The sequence below is a fragment of the Aptenodytes forsteri genome, unplaced genomic scaffold (assembly GCF_000699145.1).
Source record: "Aptenodytes forsteri isolate BGI_AS27 unplaced genomic scaffold, ASM69914v1 Scaffold63, whole genome shotgun sequence".
In the NCBI taxonomy this organism is placed as follows: Eukaryota; Metazoa; Chordata; class Aves; order Sphenisciformes; family Spheniscidae; genus Aptenodytes; species Aptenodytes forsteri.
In genome coordinates, this window is record NW_008794709.1 from 278,330 (window position 1) to 293,007 (window position 14,678).

At 41.4% G+C, this 14,678-nt stretch overlaps 1 protein-coding gene across 1 annotated transcript in view; it reads right to left on the reverse strand.

Moving 5' to 3' along the window:
- The window catches only part of ELOVL2 (ELOVL fatty acid elongase 2), a 28,438-nt gene extending 14,836 nt beyond the window's left edge, over window positions 1-13,602 (reverse strand). Inside the window, exons 1-2 of the mRNA XM_009273687.1 lie at window positions 13,544-13,602; window positions 7,866-8,053 (exon numbers count right to left, since the gene is read on the reverse strand). Coding sequence (XP_009271962.1) covers window positions 7,866-8,053; window positions 13,544-13,559 — 204 coding nt within the window. The 5' untranslated portion in view covers window positions 13,560-13,602. The remainder of the gene's footprint in view (window positions 1-7,865; window positions 8,054-13,543) is intronic.
- Window positions 13,603-14,678: the final 1,076 nt, after the last annotated feature.

The window sequence follows — 14,678 nt, forward strand, 5'->3', positions numbered from 1 at the left end:
GCAGTTCTTGGCCCCGGCAATTTAGGAAGGATGTGAAGGTCCTTGAATGCATCCAATGGCGGGCAACAAAGCTGGTGAAAGGGCTGGAAGGCATGTCCTGTGAGGAGCAGCTGAGGACTCTGGGTTTGTGTAGTCTGGAGAAAAGGAGGCTGAGGAGCCACCTCATTGCTCTCTACAGCTTCCCGAGGAGGGGAAGTAGAGAGGGAGGTGCTGAGCTCTTCTCCCTGGGATCCAGTGATAGGACACGTGGGAATGGTTCAAAGCTGCATCGGGGAGGTTTAGACTGGGCATTAGGAAACATTTATTTACTAAGAGGGTGGTCAAACACTGGAACAGGCTTCCTAGAGAGGTGGTCGATGCCCCAAGCCTGTCAGTGTTTAAGAGGCATTTGGACAGTGCCCTTAACAACATGCTTTATGTTTTGGTCAGCCCTGAATTGGTCAGGCAGTTGGACTGGATGATCGTTGTAGGTCCCTTCCAACTGAAATAGTCTATCTGGTATATTGTCTGTCTATCCAGAAACAGTTCAGAAGGGGAAGCCAAAAACTAATAATGGAATTTATTTTTCAAATAATTGAAATTCCTCTCAAAAGTTCAGAGCAGGAGGATGAGCACTAGTGTCCTCCTTGTGGAAAAAACTGAGCAAGAAGCCCCTTGACATTATTACGTGATGTTTTACTGGGTTTTCTCTGGGACTCCAGCCCTCAGGCCAATTAAAACAAATTGATCTGACCACTGTTCTCAAGCAATGGAGGGCTTGCTAAACTAAGTAAGGAGACTAATCCGTCTGTGTAGTGGAAAGAAGGGTCTAACTTGCAGTGCTGTGAATGGTAGCTCCTCCCTGGATATATAGACTTGGACAAAACAGTCCTAAAAGCACTGTGGCCACATCCCAAGGAAAAGGAGTCTAAGCAAACACTCAGGACAGTGTCTCAGGAAGGAGAAAGGAATGACTTTGGGTTTTTTGCATTTTTTTATTTTAAGTGAATTTTAGAATGAAATGCCTCAGAAGATTGTCAGTGTCTAAAAACAGAGGCCAGATATTCATCATCTCATCTGACTTTCCTTTTTTAGTTTTTAAAGGGAGAAATCAGCTCTTTGACTGTAACGTGGCTCCGTTCCACAAGCATGCAACATCTGAATTATCTTCCTATCCCCAAGAGGCTGGGGTGAAGGCATGCCGCAATGCTACCGAGGCCATTGCACTTTTACATAAGAAGTAGATGAATAGAAGGTACTGTTAACCATCCTTGTTTTATCATTAAATCAGTCTTAAATAATACCTAGAAACCTTTCAGGCAGGTTTTCTGGTGAGGACATTCAATTGTAAAGTCATCTGTGAATAGTGTCTGCTCTTGTGTCTTGAAGATCTCAAGCTGTAGTCTGGCAAGACCATAAACCCCAGAGGGAAGCAGAGCAGACTAGATTGTTCAGCCCAGGACTGGGGGATTCCTGGAGCCTAGTCCCAGCTCTTCCACTTGGTCAGTGCCTCAGTTTCCCCAAATGTAACAACTTAGCAGCAGTGTTGTGCCAAACAAGAAACAAGTGCTGAATAGGAAATACCCCATAAAATTTTTCACAATTAAAATATTTTTTGTCCCTCTTTATGATGCAGTCGAGATATTATTCATGGGGACAGAAACGTAAAGAGCATGCTTTGGGCTACTCCTTGGTGAGGCTCTCCGTCTCGCCATGGGTCTAGTTAGAGGTCCAATAATTGCATGCATGGTATCCCCCCAAAAAAAGATTGGCTAATTCTGTAATACACCAACTGGGGTTTGCTATCCTGACCTGCAATATGTACAGCAGGACTCCATGTTGGATCTCTCATCCTGCTGGAGCATCCTAACTAGAAAGGTACTGGTTATTCCAGAGCAGGGGAAGTAAGTGGTCCCATGCTTTCTTCTTATTTTGAGGTCAGAAAGTTTGTATCACAGTGACAAAAATAAGACCCCCTTCCCAAAAGAAGTTTTCATAAATGTCTGATTTTTTTTTTTGTCAACAAAAACTCTTTCAAATGTAAAATCATGTTGCTGAGAAACTCCCAGCCAGTTCCATTTAATACCCCTTAAGTAAATGGGAGACTGCTAGAAGGATTAGTGAACTAATGACTTCAATTAGTTATAGATATATATATTAGATAATTCCTTTGTGTGTTGCTGTTGTCTGGGATAGTAGTATAGGCTAAAAGAAATCCCTTCTAGGCTTATTTTCCATGAATCTTTGATTACATCTCTTATTCTGAATAGCTCCTGTATTTTACTTTGTGGTACCAGTGATGGTATCGGAAGCGTTGCACATGTGAAAAACCTCATCATATGAATTTTTACTCTTGATTTCCAATAAAGTTCTACTGAATTTCATTTGAACGTGCAGCTGAGATCCAGAGCACTGCCTTTTTAATGAACAGGCTAAATGTTCTACCTAAATGTGGAGCTCAGAAAGGTCAGTAGGAAAGACATGGAGAACTCAAGAGGATGAAAACTGAGAAGTGAGGACAACATGTGCAGCTAGAATAACTGCAGGCAGGGACAGCAAAGTCAGCTCCTCAGCTCTCCGAACAAATTATTTGAATAAGATAGAAGAACACCTGGGAACTTAACTTTATTCAGACAAAGTTCTTACTTGCTCAGAAAGGCTGTTTGCTTTTGTCCTTACATTTCACTGCTTTACACTGCATTCTCAGTGACCGTTTGCTGTCTAGTTTTTTTTTTTCTCACTTCTCCCTTCTTCCAAATGATAGAAAAGTGCACCTGATCTCTTCTGGTTTCTCACTTTGTTCTTTTCCTCTTGCTCCCCTAAGGTTAAGACAGTCTTTCTGCCCTAATTAAAGAATTACTTCAAAGGAAGCCTTCACCTCAAGCACCAGTCCTTATGGATCTAGAATCATTCCTTACTTCTCTGCTAAATTTACATTCGCTAACTTCTGAACAATTAATGAAGAAGTAAACAATCATTTATTACAATCTTAAAAAAAAAAAAATCATTATGTTGAAGTTGGATTTCTATAGTAAAATTCCAGGACAGTTCAAATCAGCTAGGACTTATGTCTTCTTTACCTTTCCTCATCACCTGCCCAGTTAAAACTTTACTTAGACCTTCTGCTATTCAAGCTCTATCTTTTTAACACTTGCACAGTTAATGTTTTGCTGTTAGATTTGCTAGATTTGCTTCCTAGCAAATCTTTCTGATTTCAGCCATTATAATGATGGAATAAAACAGAGTTTGAGTGCTCCTTCTATTTTTGGTTTGTTCCTTTCATTTTGCCCACTGTTATCGCAAATCTAGGCATTATACCGGGCTTTCTAGTAATTTGTGAGATGTAGTTCCAGTTGCAATGCATAGGGCTAAAAATGGGGGCTGGTGGCCCTGATTGTGCCGGCATCGTGCTTCTGACCTTTCCCTGCTATCAGAGGGTACAGAGAAGGTAGTTCTGGTACTCCTGGGAATCCTCACATTGTCTTGCCACCTATGGATCTGCAAGTCATGACTATAATTCAGAAATTGGACCTACTGTGAGGTGAATTTTCAGCTCCTAGAAACAGGTGAAGTGAAGGTAATTTACTGCTTTTTTTTTATCCTGTAAGGTAAAAGACTTTTCTGCTGGCTTCACTAAAAAGGTTAATGCACTGGGCTTGCAATACTTGTTCAGTTCTGCTCTTTCCCCTTTGCTCTGATTCGAGGGGTCCTCACATGCAAGTCCTGCTTCCCCACGTGGATGTGGTCGCTTGCTTACAAATCCTATGGATTTGTAATAAGTCTGTGAAGCTACCTGGGGATACAGGCAGTTTGAGACATCACGCCACCCCTATGCTAATGACACATATCTCTAGATCTCCTTTTTAATCTGACCCAGATGGTGCCAGTGTCCTGGTTTTCTCAGTGCCTGATCAGCAAAAGGACTTGGGTGAGAGCTGATGTCTAGCTGAGATTTAATTTAAATAGGGCAGAGGTGATGCCTACCGCTGGGGAAAGCAGCCTAAGACCATGGTAGCGATTATGTCTTTTTCTATTAATGAGAGAGAGTATCCTCACCTGAGTAATTTCACAATTCAGAGATCAGCATTGGTCTCCTTTGTTTCTAGTTTTACTTTATTATTGGATTTGTGACAGTTTTATCCTGTGGTGAACTTCAAAACCTTATCTTGGCCTCTGGCGCCTCAGACTGCATCCCTGGAGTGTGGTTTGTGAGTTGACTTGCACATGAAATAATTTTAAAATATGCAAAGACCTAATTGCTTTTCACAGTAAGCTGGTTTTCTGCTCATAGCTGGTACTTTTAGGATCTTAGGCAGAGATTTGTGTAAAGGAAAGGCATATTTTTCTTCAGTGAAATTGCTAAAAGTTTTGATTTTTATTAAAATAAAAAGGTGGTGGTGTTTGTCTTTATGCAGATTTTTGGTAATGTTACTAGAAATTGTCGGACCAGTGGGCTTGACCTGGGTCTATGAACGCTTAATGGTACAGAAGAGTACACAACCAATAACAAACCTCTGATGCAGGTTTGTCTTGTAGCAGCAAGGGTGCAGGGGATTGTTTTCTGGCCCCTCAGCAGTGCACCTGCAGCCTGCCTAATTTAAACACAGGAATTGCATCTAAGCTTCAGGTACTTGAAAAAGCCATGCTCCAAAAGCAAGTGTCCCGCTTCTCCAGTATATTCAATGGGGAAAGGTAAGTGCCTTTGATAACTTCAAGAAAATCCATTTGCCTAACTCAGAAGTCTAAATTCAGGTCTAATAAACTGCCCTTCTGGGAGGCTTTCGAAGGCACCTAACTCTTTCTTGACACAAAAATTCTGAGACATCTCAGTAGGATGAGGGCAGCTGGGCAGAGCTGTTTTTCTTTAGACCTTGTCCTTTGGGGATAGTAGGGGTATCTGACCTTATGCTAATGGCACATCTTAGAGTTGTCCTGGAGCTGTTCCTCCAAGTACTTTAAGGATTGGTTGACCTCAAAGCTCATGGAGCTAAAATTGGCTCCCAGATACTTCATGCCCATGGTACAGTGCATGGAGCTCTGGCTCAAAAGAGGAATCTGCCCTTGGAGATTTAAAAGCAGCCCTTTTGTTGTGACTCCTTGCTATAACCTTTGTCTTCCTGCCTTGAGGTTGTACAAATCAAGTGTAGTCAAGGGACAGCTAAACTGGTTCAGGAGATGAAGGTGGGGAGATGAAGAATTGCAGCACAGGTACCCCCATCAGCTGATTTACCATGTTTCTCATTAAAGCCATCAGGTGGGACAGTCTGCATTTGGAGATACAGCCTTTCTTTTGAATGAGATATTTTTCTTTTGAATGTCTAAGAAGCGCCCACTCCATTCTGGAGCTATCACAAGAAAAGGTGTGTGGCGCCTTATAAACAAAACCAAGAACAGATAAGAACAATGCCAATAACTGTGGGGTTTTTTGGTGGTTTCTCTGTATTACAGAGCTTATTATTTTGTGATTTATTTCTTTTACAGAGACCAGAGGGGTTCAGGTGCAGTGGGAGGATGGAGGAATAAGACAACTGTTATAGATGTCTCTAACTAGGAACTAATCCTGAATCATACCCACTGGAGGGATCAGCTGTGTTTACATAAGAAACTACTGTGCAGAATGCTCTAAATATAGGTAACTCTTGCCTTAAAGAGCTTACTGTCCATAAAAGACAGAGAGAATAAGGGCCAGAGAAAAGCTTCGGAAATGAGACATTTTGAAATGTTGAGTCGCCATAACTTTATTCAGTACTGAAGATGATTTCTGCTCTCCCATTTGCCTGTTTTGCTTCAGCAGGGACGTGCAAGCTAGCTCAGGCAGGTCTGCAAGTCTTCACTTCCATTCTGCTCCTTCACAGGAAAAGCTGTGATAGGAACCAGGGAAGTAGACTACGAAAAAATACAGAGCCACTATTATGGAAGAGTGTTTTGTACAGTGTAAAACCATCCTGGGTGACAGTCCAGAGCTAAGAGTGAAATCTGCAGTAAAACAGCTGGTGGTGCAGATCAGCCGTGATGTCCCCTGGCTTCTGAAAAATGCAGAATGTGGAGCTATGAGCCACAGCCAGCCATGCCCAGCTGCAGTCTGGGAGGCATAAATCAGCAACGTCCAGCTACAGAATCAAGGTCTAAAGGAGCTAATCTGAGGACTAACGCAACTCAGCAATCATCTGCAGCAAAGTTAGCCTCAGGAAGGACAGACCAGTGAGGCGGCTGAGCGGGAGCTGGCTCAACACATAATTCCTACAAGGATGTGAAGGTGGCAAAAGCCAAGTTTGCTTCATTCATGTAAGTGAGACCTGCTAAAATTCTCTTTGTTCATTCATTTACTTGTGGCAGGCCAAATCAGCCTGCAAGGGGAAGGGAGCAGTATTTTTGTTTTCTATTCAGTTAATCCTTTTTGCTGAGTCCTGGTACTGAAAACAGTTATCTGTATACCTTCAAGCAAAATGGGGATTTAAACACCAAAGTGCTAATTTAAATTCTGGAGGACAATCAGTATGGAGTCATCAAACCTTCCAGCAATTGTGCTGGTTTCTCCTTTGCTCTGGGCCCGATCCTGCACTGTCAGACCCTCACAGCAACCGCTGAAGCCGGCTGGAGCTTTGACCAGGACGAAGCTCTGTGCAGCACAGTCGGTCCTCTGCACAAAGGCACAAACCTAAACTGCTGTTCAGCCTTTTGACCGGGCCAGTCACTTGGTATTTCGCTCTCAAATTAATTTAAAACTTGAAATCTTTGGGGTCCTGTTTGGCTTCTGCAGTTTCTTGTCCAGCTGACAGAACAGTTGGTCCTTGTTTTTCTCATGGAAACTGCTGTTGTGGCCAAGAGCCCAGGGAGCAAGAAATGCTGCGAGGCTGTGCAGGCAAGGCAGCAATGTCAGCTCACACCTCCGCAGGTCACACTGTGAAATCAAGCACATCCTTCAGCCAGGGCTTCTCATGCCCAGGGTCACTTTTTAAGGCAAGTCAGAAAATGTTTTGTGGTTTTTGTCTTTTAGTGTTTGTTTTTTAGGGCTGCAAGTGATGGATGTTAACACTTTAATATTAAAAGTACCTCAATTATCACAAGGTTGAGAATGGGGAGCTCCCAAATAATATCAAAATAGTGACTTCTGGCTTCTGCTCCCCACTGGAGAGGTGAAAACACACGTCTTTGCTGAGGAGCACTGTTTGAGTCCTCTGCTGTTGCAAAACGGTCAGATGCATTCAAACCTCTCTTCTGGTTCTGAATGGATCCTTATTTCTGTAAGCATGTTCCTTCCTGATAAGTACTTGGGAAATAATCTGTGTGACCATATTCAGCCTCCAAGTCCCACAGGACTTGCTTTTGGCTGAAGTGGCAGGTTTTTAAGATCTCTCTCTTATTGTCTGACTATATGAGGAAAGCTTCTTAGTCAGGAGAGCAGAAAAATAACATTGAATTGCCAATACCATAAATAAATCAGTACTTACTCTCATCTATAAATCTGTTCATATTTAAGCATGGGCATTTGTACATAGAAAAATCATTCCATAGACAGTCATATGAATAAAACCCAATCCATGGGCATATTCATGGGTGCTGAAGAATGAGGTGTAGGCATGTTTGAGCTAAGTGACTGCTGCAGATTCAAATTCATGCCTGTAGACACTGTCCTGGTAGCAGCCAGCTGTCCCCAGGTGCGGACTGTAGCTTGGGAAGGACAGTTAAAACATGCCGAGATCTAAGCTGAGAAGGTACTGTACAACTCACTGTCCAAGTGCTAAGGGACTTTTCTTGATCTTAAATTTACTTTGCTGTTGATGTTAAATTTCCTAGCAAAACTATCCGTTGCTAAGATATTTCTGCTAAAAACTGTATATTGCTCACCTTTCTCAGCCGGGCTGCATGGAAGAACACTTACTTACCTCTATGAGCATGTACAAGGAGAGCAGTGTAATCCCAAGGTTATATACAATGAGGTGAGCCCTGAGAGAGAAAGGAGGCCTGTCCTCCATGAACTTGCTGCCCAGCCATATGCAGAGTAGGTATGCTCCAGTAAGGAAAAACGTGGGAAGGTAAGAGTCCAAAAGGAACCATCCTCTAACCCTGGCATCTGAAAAGAAACACATGCAGCAGGCAATTAAGAAGGCTATGGTAAAGTATCGCTAAAATAAGGCAAATCACATAGTGAAAAAAGTCTGTTAAAAGTGTGAGAGGGAATCTGCCATGCTTTGCTCGCAAGAGCTATCCATTGCTTTTACCTCCCCAAAACTGCATACTAATTCAGAGAATGTGTGCTGAAAACGGCATGGAATTCCCTAATAATTTAAGGTCACTTAAATCTCCTCATTTTAACAGGAAAGAGAAAAGGAAAAGAAGAAAACATTCCTATATGCTTTTAAAAATTTGATTTAATGTTTTAACTTAATATTTAATTAAATCATATCTTAATCTGCGCAATGGACAATTTCCAGAGAGAATTAAATACAAAGTATGCATGTAAAGTTGCCAGTTCATATATTATTTTAATTCTGCATTTGCCATATAAGTATGAAGGTATATAACATTTGCTAGAAAACATTTATACAAGGGGAGGATTTTTCAAAAGCATTAAATAAGAAAAACAAATGGCAAATGTTTACTTTGATAGGTATCAAAGATAGTTGGCAAGGCAAGGGCTTGCTCTCTCACAGTTTCTGTCCCATTTGCCTGGTCCTGAAATGAAATATTAAGGTCAAATCCTGCTTGCCTTATTCACACAAGTAATCCCATTGGCAGTAATCAGATAGTTCGGTGTGTATGAGCGAAGCCTAATCCTATATGCCAATCTGGAGGCACCGCTTTGTTGTCTTATGAGCAACTGGATGTCATGAGCGAAAGGGGAGTGCGTTTTCTCTTTTTTTTTTTTTTCAAGATAGGGCAAAATTTAGAGTTAATTTTCCACAGCGACAATCTTCAGACATTTATCTATGAAAAGAACAGGGGGCATCTTGGCTAGTTTTTCAAAAAGGTTACTCTAAATCTGTCATGATTTATGGAGTAAGTGAAGAAATAAGTCTGTGAGAAGCTATTGTGCAGGTCACAGTACTTTCTGCTCTTAGAAACTGTTTCAAATTACTTAGTTTATTTTTTACAAAGACCAAGATTATGTTAAAAATTGTAAAAGAAGAAAAGGTATTCACAGTGCATGAAAAAACATTTTACTATTTTTCCACCTGTGTTGAATTTTGAAAGGACTGGGCAATGGATGATGCACAAACCAAATGTGCCCAAGCATTTAACAAACTGTTGCCGATTGCAATTTTGCTGTACTGTATTGTTTCCGACTATTCTTTCCTCAGAAATATATGCATACAGGTATATGTAAAGTGAGATTTTAAGTGATTAGAGTAATCTGCTTATGAACAGGATTATGAACACCAGCTTTCTTTCTCATTACAGTCTCCCTCCACTTCCCACCTTGCTTCCATCGCAGTGGCTGTAACACTCATCTGTTGGACTTGGGCTCCGCATGGGATGTTAGCTCTTTTGCAGGAAAGACTTTCAGCCAGACCTAAGTTACCGTGGAATTCCAGTCCTCTCCTGGTTTTGACTCTCCCTTCTGGACTCCCAAAAACCTCTAGGAGAGGAGAGGTGTAGGATTAAAGCAGTCATGACAGCACAGCCATCTATGACAAAGCACCATCCTTCCTTTAGGGTGGCCTTGCTTTGCTGTGCATTACCAAGCTAGAACGCCCGTTTTCTGTCTTAAGATCTCAATGCCTATTTAAGATCACCTCAGTGTGAGAGTAAAACACTTCCAACAGCCGTCTTAAAGTTCACAAGCCACGTGTGATGCTCTGGAATGGATGTTTTTGAGGGGATTCTGCTCCCATGTGGGCTCCAAACAGGTTGTCCTCCCATACGGGCTCTAAACAGGACACAAGGGTCATAGGACAGGTAAAGATTGTGCGTGTAAGGGTTGATCTAGTGTACATTTTAGGAGCATAAGGATTTAATTTATTTAATTGGTGTCCTAAATGAAGATGTAGAAAGCAGTCATGTCAGCAAGGCTGCTGTCTAAAGAAGGGTCTCCCCATCCGACGATTGCAACACTTGGTGCATAAAGGTTACTTGGACAAAGGCCAATGGGCATCAGTAGACAACGAAACAGCATGTTTGTTCAAAGAGGAAAAGTAATTGGAAGAGATGAGAATACAAATTAAACTTAACAGCATTAAATGCTGCCCCAGTACACCCTCAGAAAGTTTTCACTCTGCTGTGAGTGGCCACAAGCACGTGGGCTGATCCATGCAAAAGCAGAACTCGTGTGCTTGTTCAGGTCAGCACGTCGAGTATTTTTAAGATCTATACTATTTCCATTTCAAGAGAAATTATTAAAACGTGTACCCTTACTGACTATTTTCCACCCCGACCTTGGTACCTTGAAGGGTAAGACAGTTATTGGCAGAAAGTGGTTTATAAATGGCAGCCAAGGAATGTGACTATTTTGTTTCCACTTACACTTATCCCTGAATGACAAGAAGAGGGAGGTTTTTATGTGGCAGGAAGGGAGAGGAAAGGGAGTGTATTTCAAAAAAAGTTATTGCAAGAAGGAGAGATCAAAAGTATTTCTGTTGACTGGCGGTTCAATCTCCATGTTCAAGTACTATAAAGGTACGCTGTCAATAGGAGAAAGGATTAGTTTTACAATGTTGAACCCACACAGCATCTGAATTTGAGACCAAGGCAGTGAATAAAGCCAGTGTGAAAGCACTGGGGGGGAGCAGGGGGAAGGAGCAGGCGCCCACACAAGCTCTGATCGCTCCGTGAATAAGCTCTTTCACGGTCACTGGCCACGATGTGCCAGACCCTTGGGGTGAAATCTTGGCTCCTTTGAAATGAGTGGCAGGCGTCCCAGGCTCTTTAAAGGTGTCAGGCTTTTATCAGTGAGGTTTAGAAACATTTTGATTCAGGTTTCTCTATAGCTTTGGCTGGTTGATGTCTGAGTAGATTCCGACCTTTTTAGGTGCAGGGGAGAGATGGTTTTGCACCAATGCCTTGCTACTGTTCATACTCAATTGAGGAGAGGAGGAGTGCTTATTACTTTATCATAACTTTATTAAAATATATCTATTCTTGACCGCCTCTGTTTCTTTCGCAGATAAAACAAGCAACCAATTAACTAGATTTAGCTCCTGCAATTCAATATTCCTTAATTTTGCGTAACACCAAACAATACTCTGCAGGTTAAGGCGACCCTGGAAAAATGCTCTCTTACAGAACAATATAGCTATTTCACTGTTTCTCATTTTGCCTTAAGCCTAGATAATCTCTTATCCAGAATAATATGGACCAACACCAAATTGTAAGACCACTTCTTGTTAAGAGGTGCAACTGACGGGCGTGTATATAGCTTCTGTTCCCTGATTCAAAGGACTTGGTCTGCTAGTTCAAAAGCAAACATTGAGGTAAATTTGTGTACAAAGTCCAGCTGACACGAGTGAACAAAGGCACAAAATATGCCTATATATAAATCAAATCCAGAACTTCGATAGTACGCCCCTTATTCTAGTAGCGCAGTACTGCAGCTTGTGTTAACCTGCTATACCAATGTGAGCAGAGATTGCCTCTGGGAACCAGCGTGTGGCTTTCTGTCTCGTACCCTCAGCCACACCTGGTAATGACGACTAAAACCAGTATGGTGATACCAGTATTTCAGGAGTTACTACCTAAAATATAAACCATAAATATGGGATTGATTTTTAAAAGAATAGAGCACTCTTATCTATCCTTTTAAGCCATCTTGCTGCTGAATGAAATGTGCACTGTGGATGAAAAATGGTGGAGAGAAAAAGGGGAACAGTTTGTTGGTTTTAGACATTTGGGGAAGCTCTCAAGAATTCATTAGATTTTCATTTGTGGGGTCATTCAATCCAATTTAAAACTGTTTGCAGTTTATTGTGAATTATTTATGTGTATAAACAGATTGGAGGGAGCTATGTTATTCATGAAATGTATGATACTGTGTCATTATACCACCGGTTCAATTAAAGATCATAGTGAAGAGGCACGGACAAACAAATGCTATCTTCAGCATTGATGTCTGGAGAGGGATGGTGTACTTGGCAAGTAATACAAATAATACTTGTTTAACTAAAGTGCTTTCTAAAAGCCCAAAGGGATCTGTGTGGTATTCTGCATTGGATTAACTACAGTTCGTTCCTTCAAACAATTTGTTCTGGACCAAGAAGGAAAGAGGAATGAAAGAGAACATCATGTCCATTTGAAAAAAAATAGTAGAACTTTTATGCTTGTGATCACATTTCTTTGTTAATATTAAAATGCACTATTGTAGAAGCCATTAATAAAACTTATTTTGTTTTAATCACTTCTGCTGCAGTTCCCAAGCTGTTCAGCGTTTCCTCACCAGAAATCTTTCTTTCAAGCTTCACATCTACTGCAGAGATGATGAAAAAGATTTTGTAGCCATCCAGCCAGCTAAGAAAAATGAGAATTTCTTGGTTTTAAGAATGCTACAGCTTTCTTTTCCTTGTCCTCCTAATTAAGCAAGAACTGTTTCTGGGACCTGGAGGACATTATTGCAACAAAGTGAGAATACATAAGCATATGTCCATCCACACAGGCAGCAGTTCTGGATTTAACCATGGGGAAAAGTTTGCAAGGCTATTCCTGAAGTTGAATGTTTAAGCCCAGCCCTATCAGCAGCAAGGTGGCCTTACAGGGACCTTCTCTGAAGACTGTCTGCTGTCTAAGCTCCTGTCTTACCCCTTTCCTCTAGTCGCTTGGCTCTCTTAGTCCTGACTTGGATGCTCTGTCCTCACCTTGCCGTAGCCTTTCTCTCTCTTTCTGCAGTCCTACTTCAGTTTGTTCTGGTTTTTTTTTTGTTATTACCTGTTTCAGTCCTAACAGAGCATGAGGTACCTCCAAGCTATAGTTATTCAAGTTATTCTTGTCCAAACCGTTTTAGAAAGCAAGAATAGGAAGTAGCAAGATGCATCTGTTCTCCCAACCCGTCTACTGGTTTACTGAAATTTTGGATGTGATCCTGCAGGGTGCTAAAAGCCCTTTCTTCCTTTGGCTCTGAGCATCCTTCTGAAATAGGCTATTTGATAGGTAGCTAGACCAAACAATAACTGGATTATGAATGAGAATCAGTCCCAAAACAGATCTTCCAGTTTCAGAAAAATCCAGGCTTTCAATTTTTTTAATCTACGTTAGGACGTAAAACTGAAATCTTTTGATATTCTCAGAAACAAAGAGCTCTCAAATCTAGTGATTTTTTTTAACTTTCAAAAAAAATTAAGTTTCATTTCTTGTTTCATCTTCAGTATAATCTGTGATTGGTTTTAATTTGTATTACAGATAATATTATGTCAAAGAGTCAAAACAAAAATCTATTGTCTTTCTATAAATGCAGCGCATTGATAGATTTCCTACAATAATGGTGTGTTCCTGCAAATACTGTGATTCTGCCTAGTCCACGTTTTTCAATGTGAAATTATTCAGATAGATTTTGATGGCTTCTATTTATTAGAATATTTTTGAGTGTTAATCTGGATAAGTATTATTTCCTAAAAGGGCTATAGGTGGAGCAGCTTACCTCGAGGTCCAAACATATAGTCCACAAATGCATTTACTTCCCAGTCAAAAGCTTTCAGGTGCTCCTAAAAATATAAAAAGGGTATGTGACAAAGACATTATCTCATGGTTCACACAGAGAATACAATTAAAAAACCCCCAACAAACTGGCAAAGAGCATGTCATGCTCAAGTATTTCCAAAGTATGCAACGTCACGTCTACTGAAAAAAAACAAACCTCTAAAAATTAAAGGTCTAGATTGTGGTCTAGATAACAATAGAGGCCTTGTTACTGGAAACTGCCCAAACCAGAACTGTTTAGGAAGGGAAAATAAGATTTTACAAATGAAAAAGAACAAGTATCACAGCAAACCCATCTGTGATGGATGTCATTTTCACTCTAACGAAGGCACTTTTTTGTTTGTTTTTGTTATGTTTCCTCGACTGAAATAATTTTTTTGTAGAGAGGAGCTGGCTACTCCTTTGGTAAGCTTCACAAAACTGCCTGGTTGCAACCAGCCTAGTGACAGCGCATCAGCTGAATATCTCGATGCTCTACTCTTAAAGAAGGAAACCTTTGGGGTGAGCCAACTGAGATTCTCTAAATCAGGCACTGAGTTCCTAAAAAAAGTTGGTAAGAGAACCAAGACCTCCAGTAATGAAGTTCAGGCCAGGTAGGGAGGGAGGAAGAGGAGGCAGGAAGAGGAGGGCTACATTACAGAGACATTGTGTTTTGAGGTCTGAGTCAACGAAGCTGCTAAGCTGGCAGGCTTAGCAAGTTTGTGTCTGTTTGTGACTGAGTTGGGAGCTAAGCCATGATCAACACAGTCCTTCCCTCAGTCGGACGTGGTGGCCTCTCCAAAATACTTTCTTCCCAGACTCCAGTTCCGGGCAGTGGCTTCCTGCATGCCGGTGCCTGAACTACTCTTTGCCACAAGCCTGAGATCAGCCAGGTTCTTCCTCTGCTCCTTCCAGCAATGTCCTGCTGTGCTTGATGAATTAATTTCAGCATTGAGCAAATGCAGCCAAGCTGGGGAGAAAGACGCAGAGTGACATTGAGCATCTCCACAGGGCAAGAGCTGCCAAGGTCTGTGTGCGCCTTTGAATGCCAGATATCTCCACACCAGCCTGGGCTGCAGTCACCATTACCACATCTG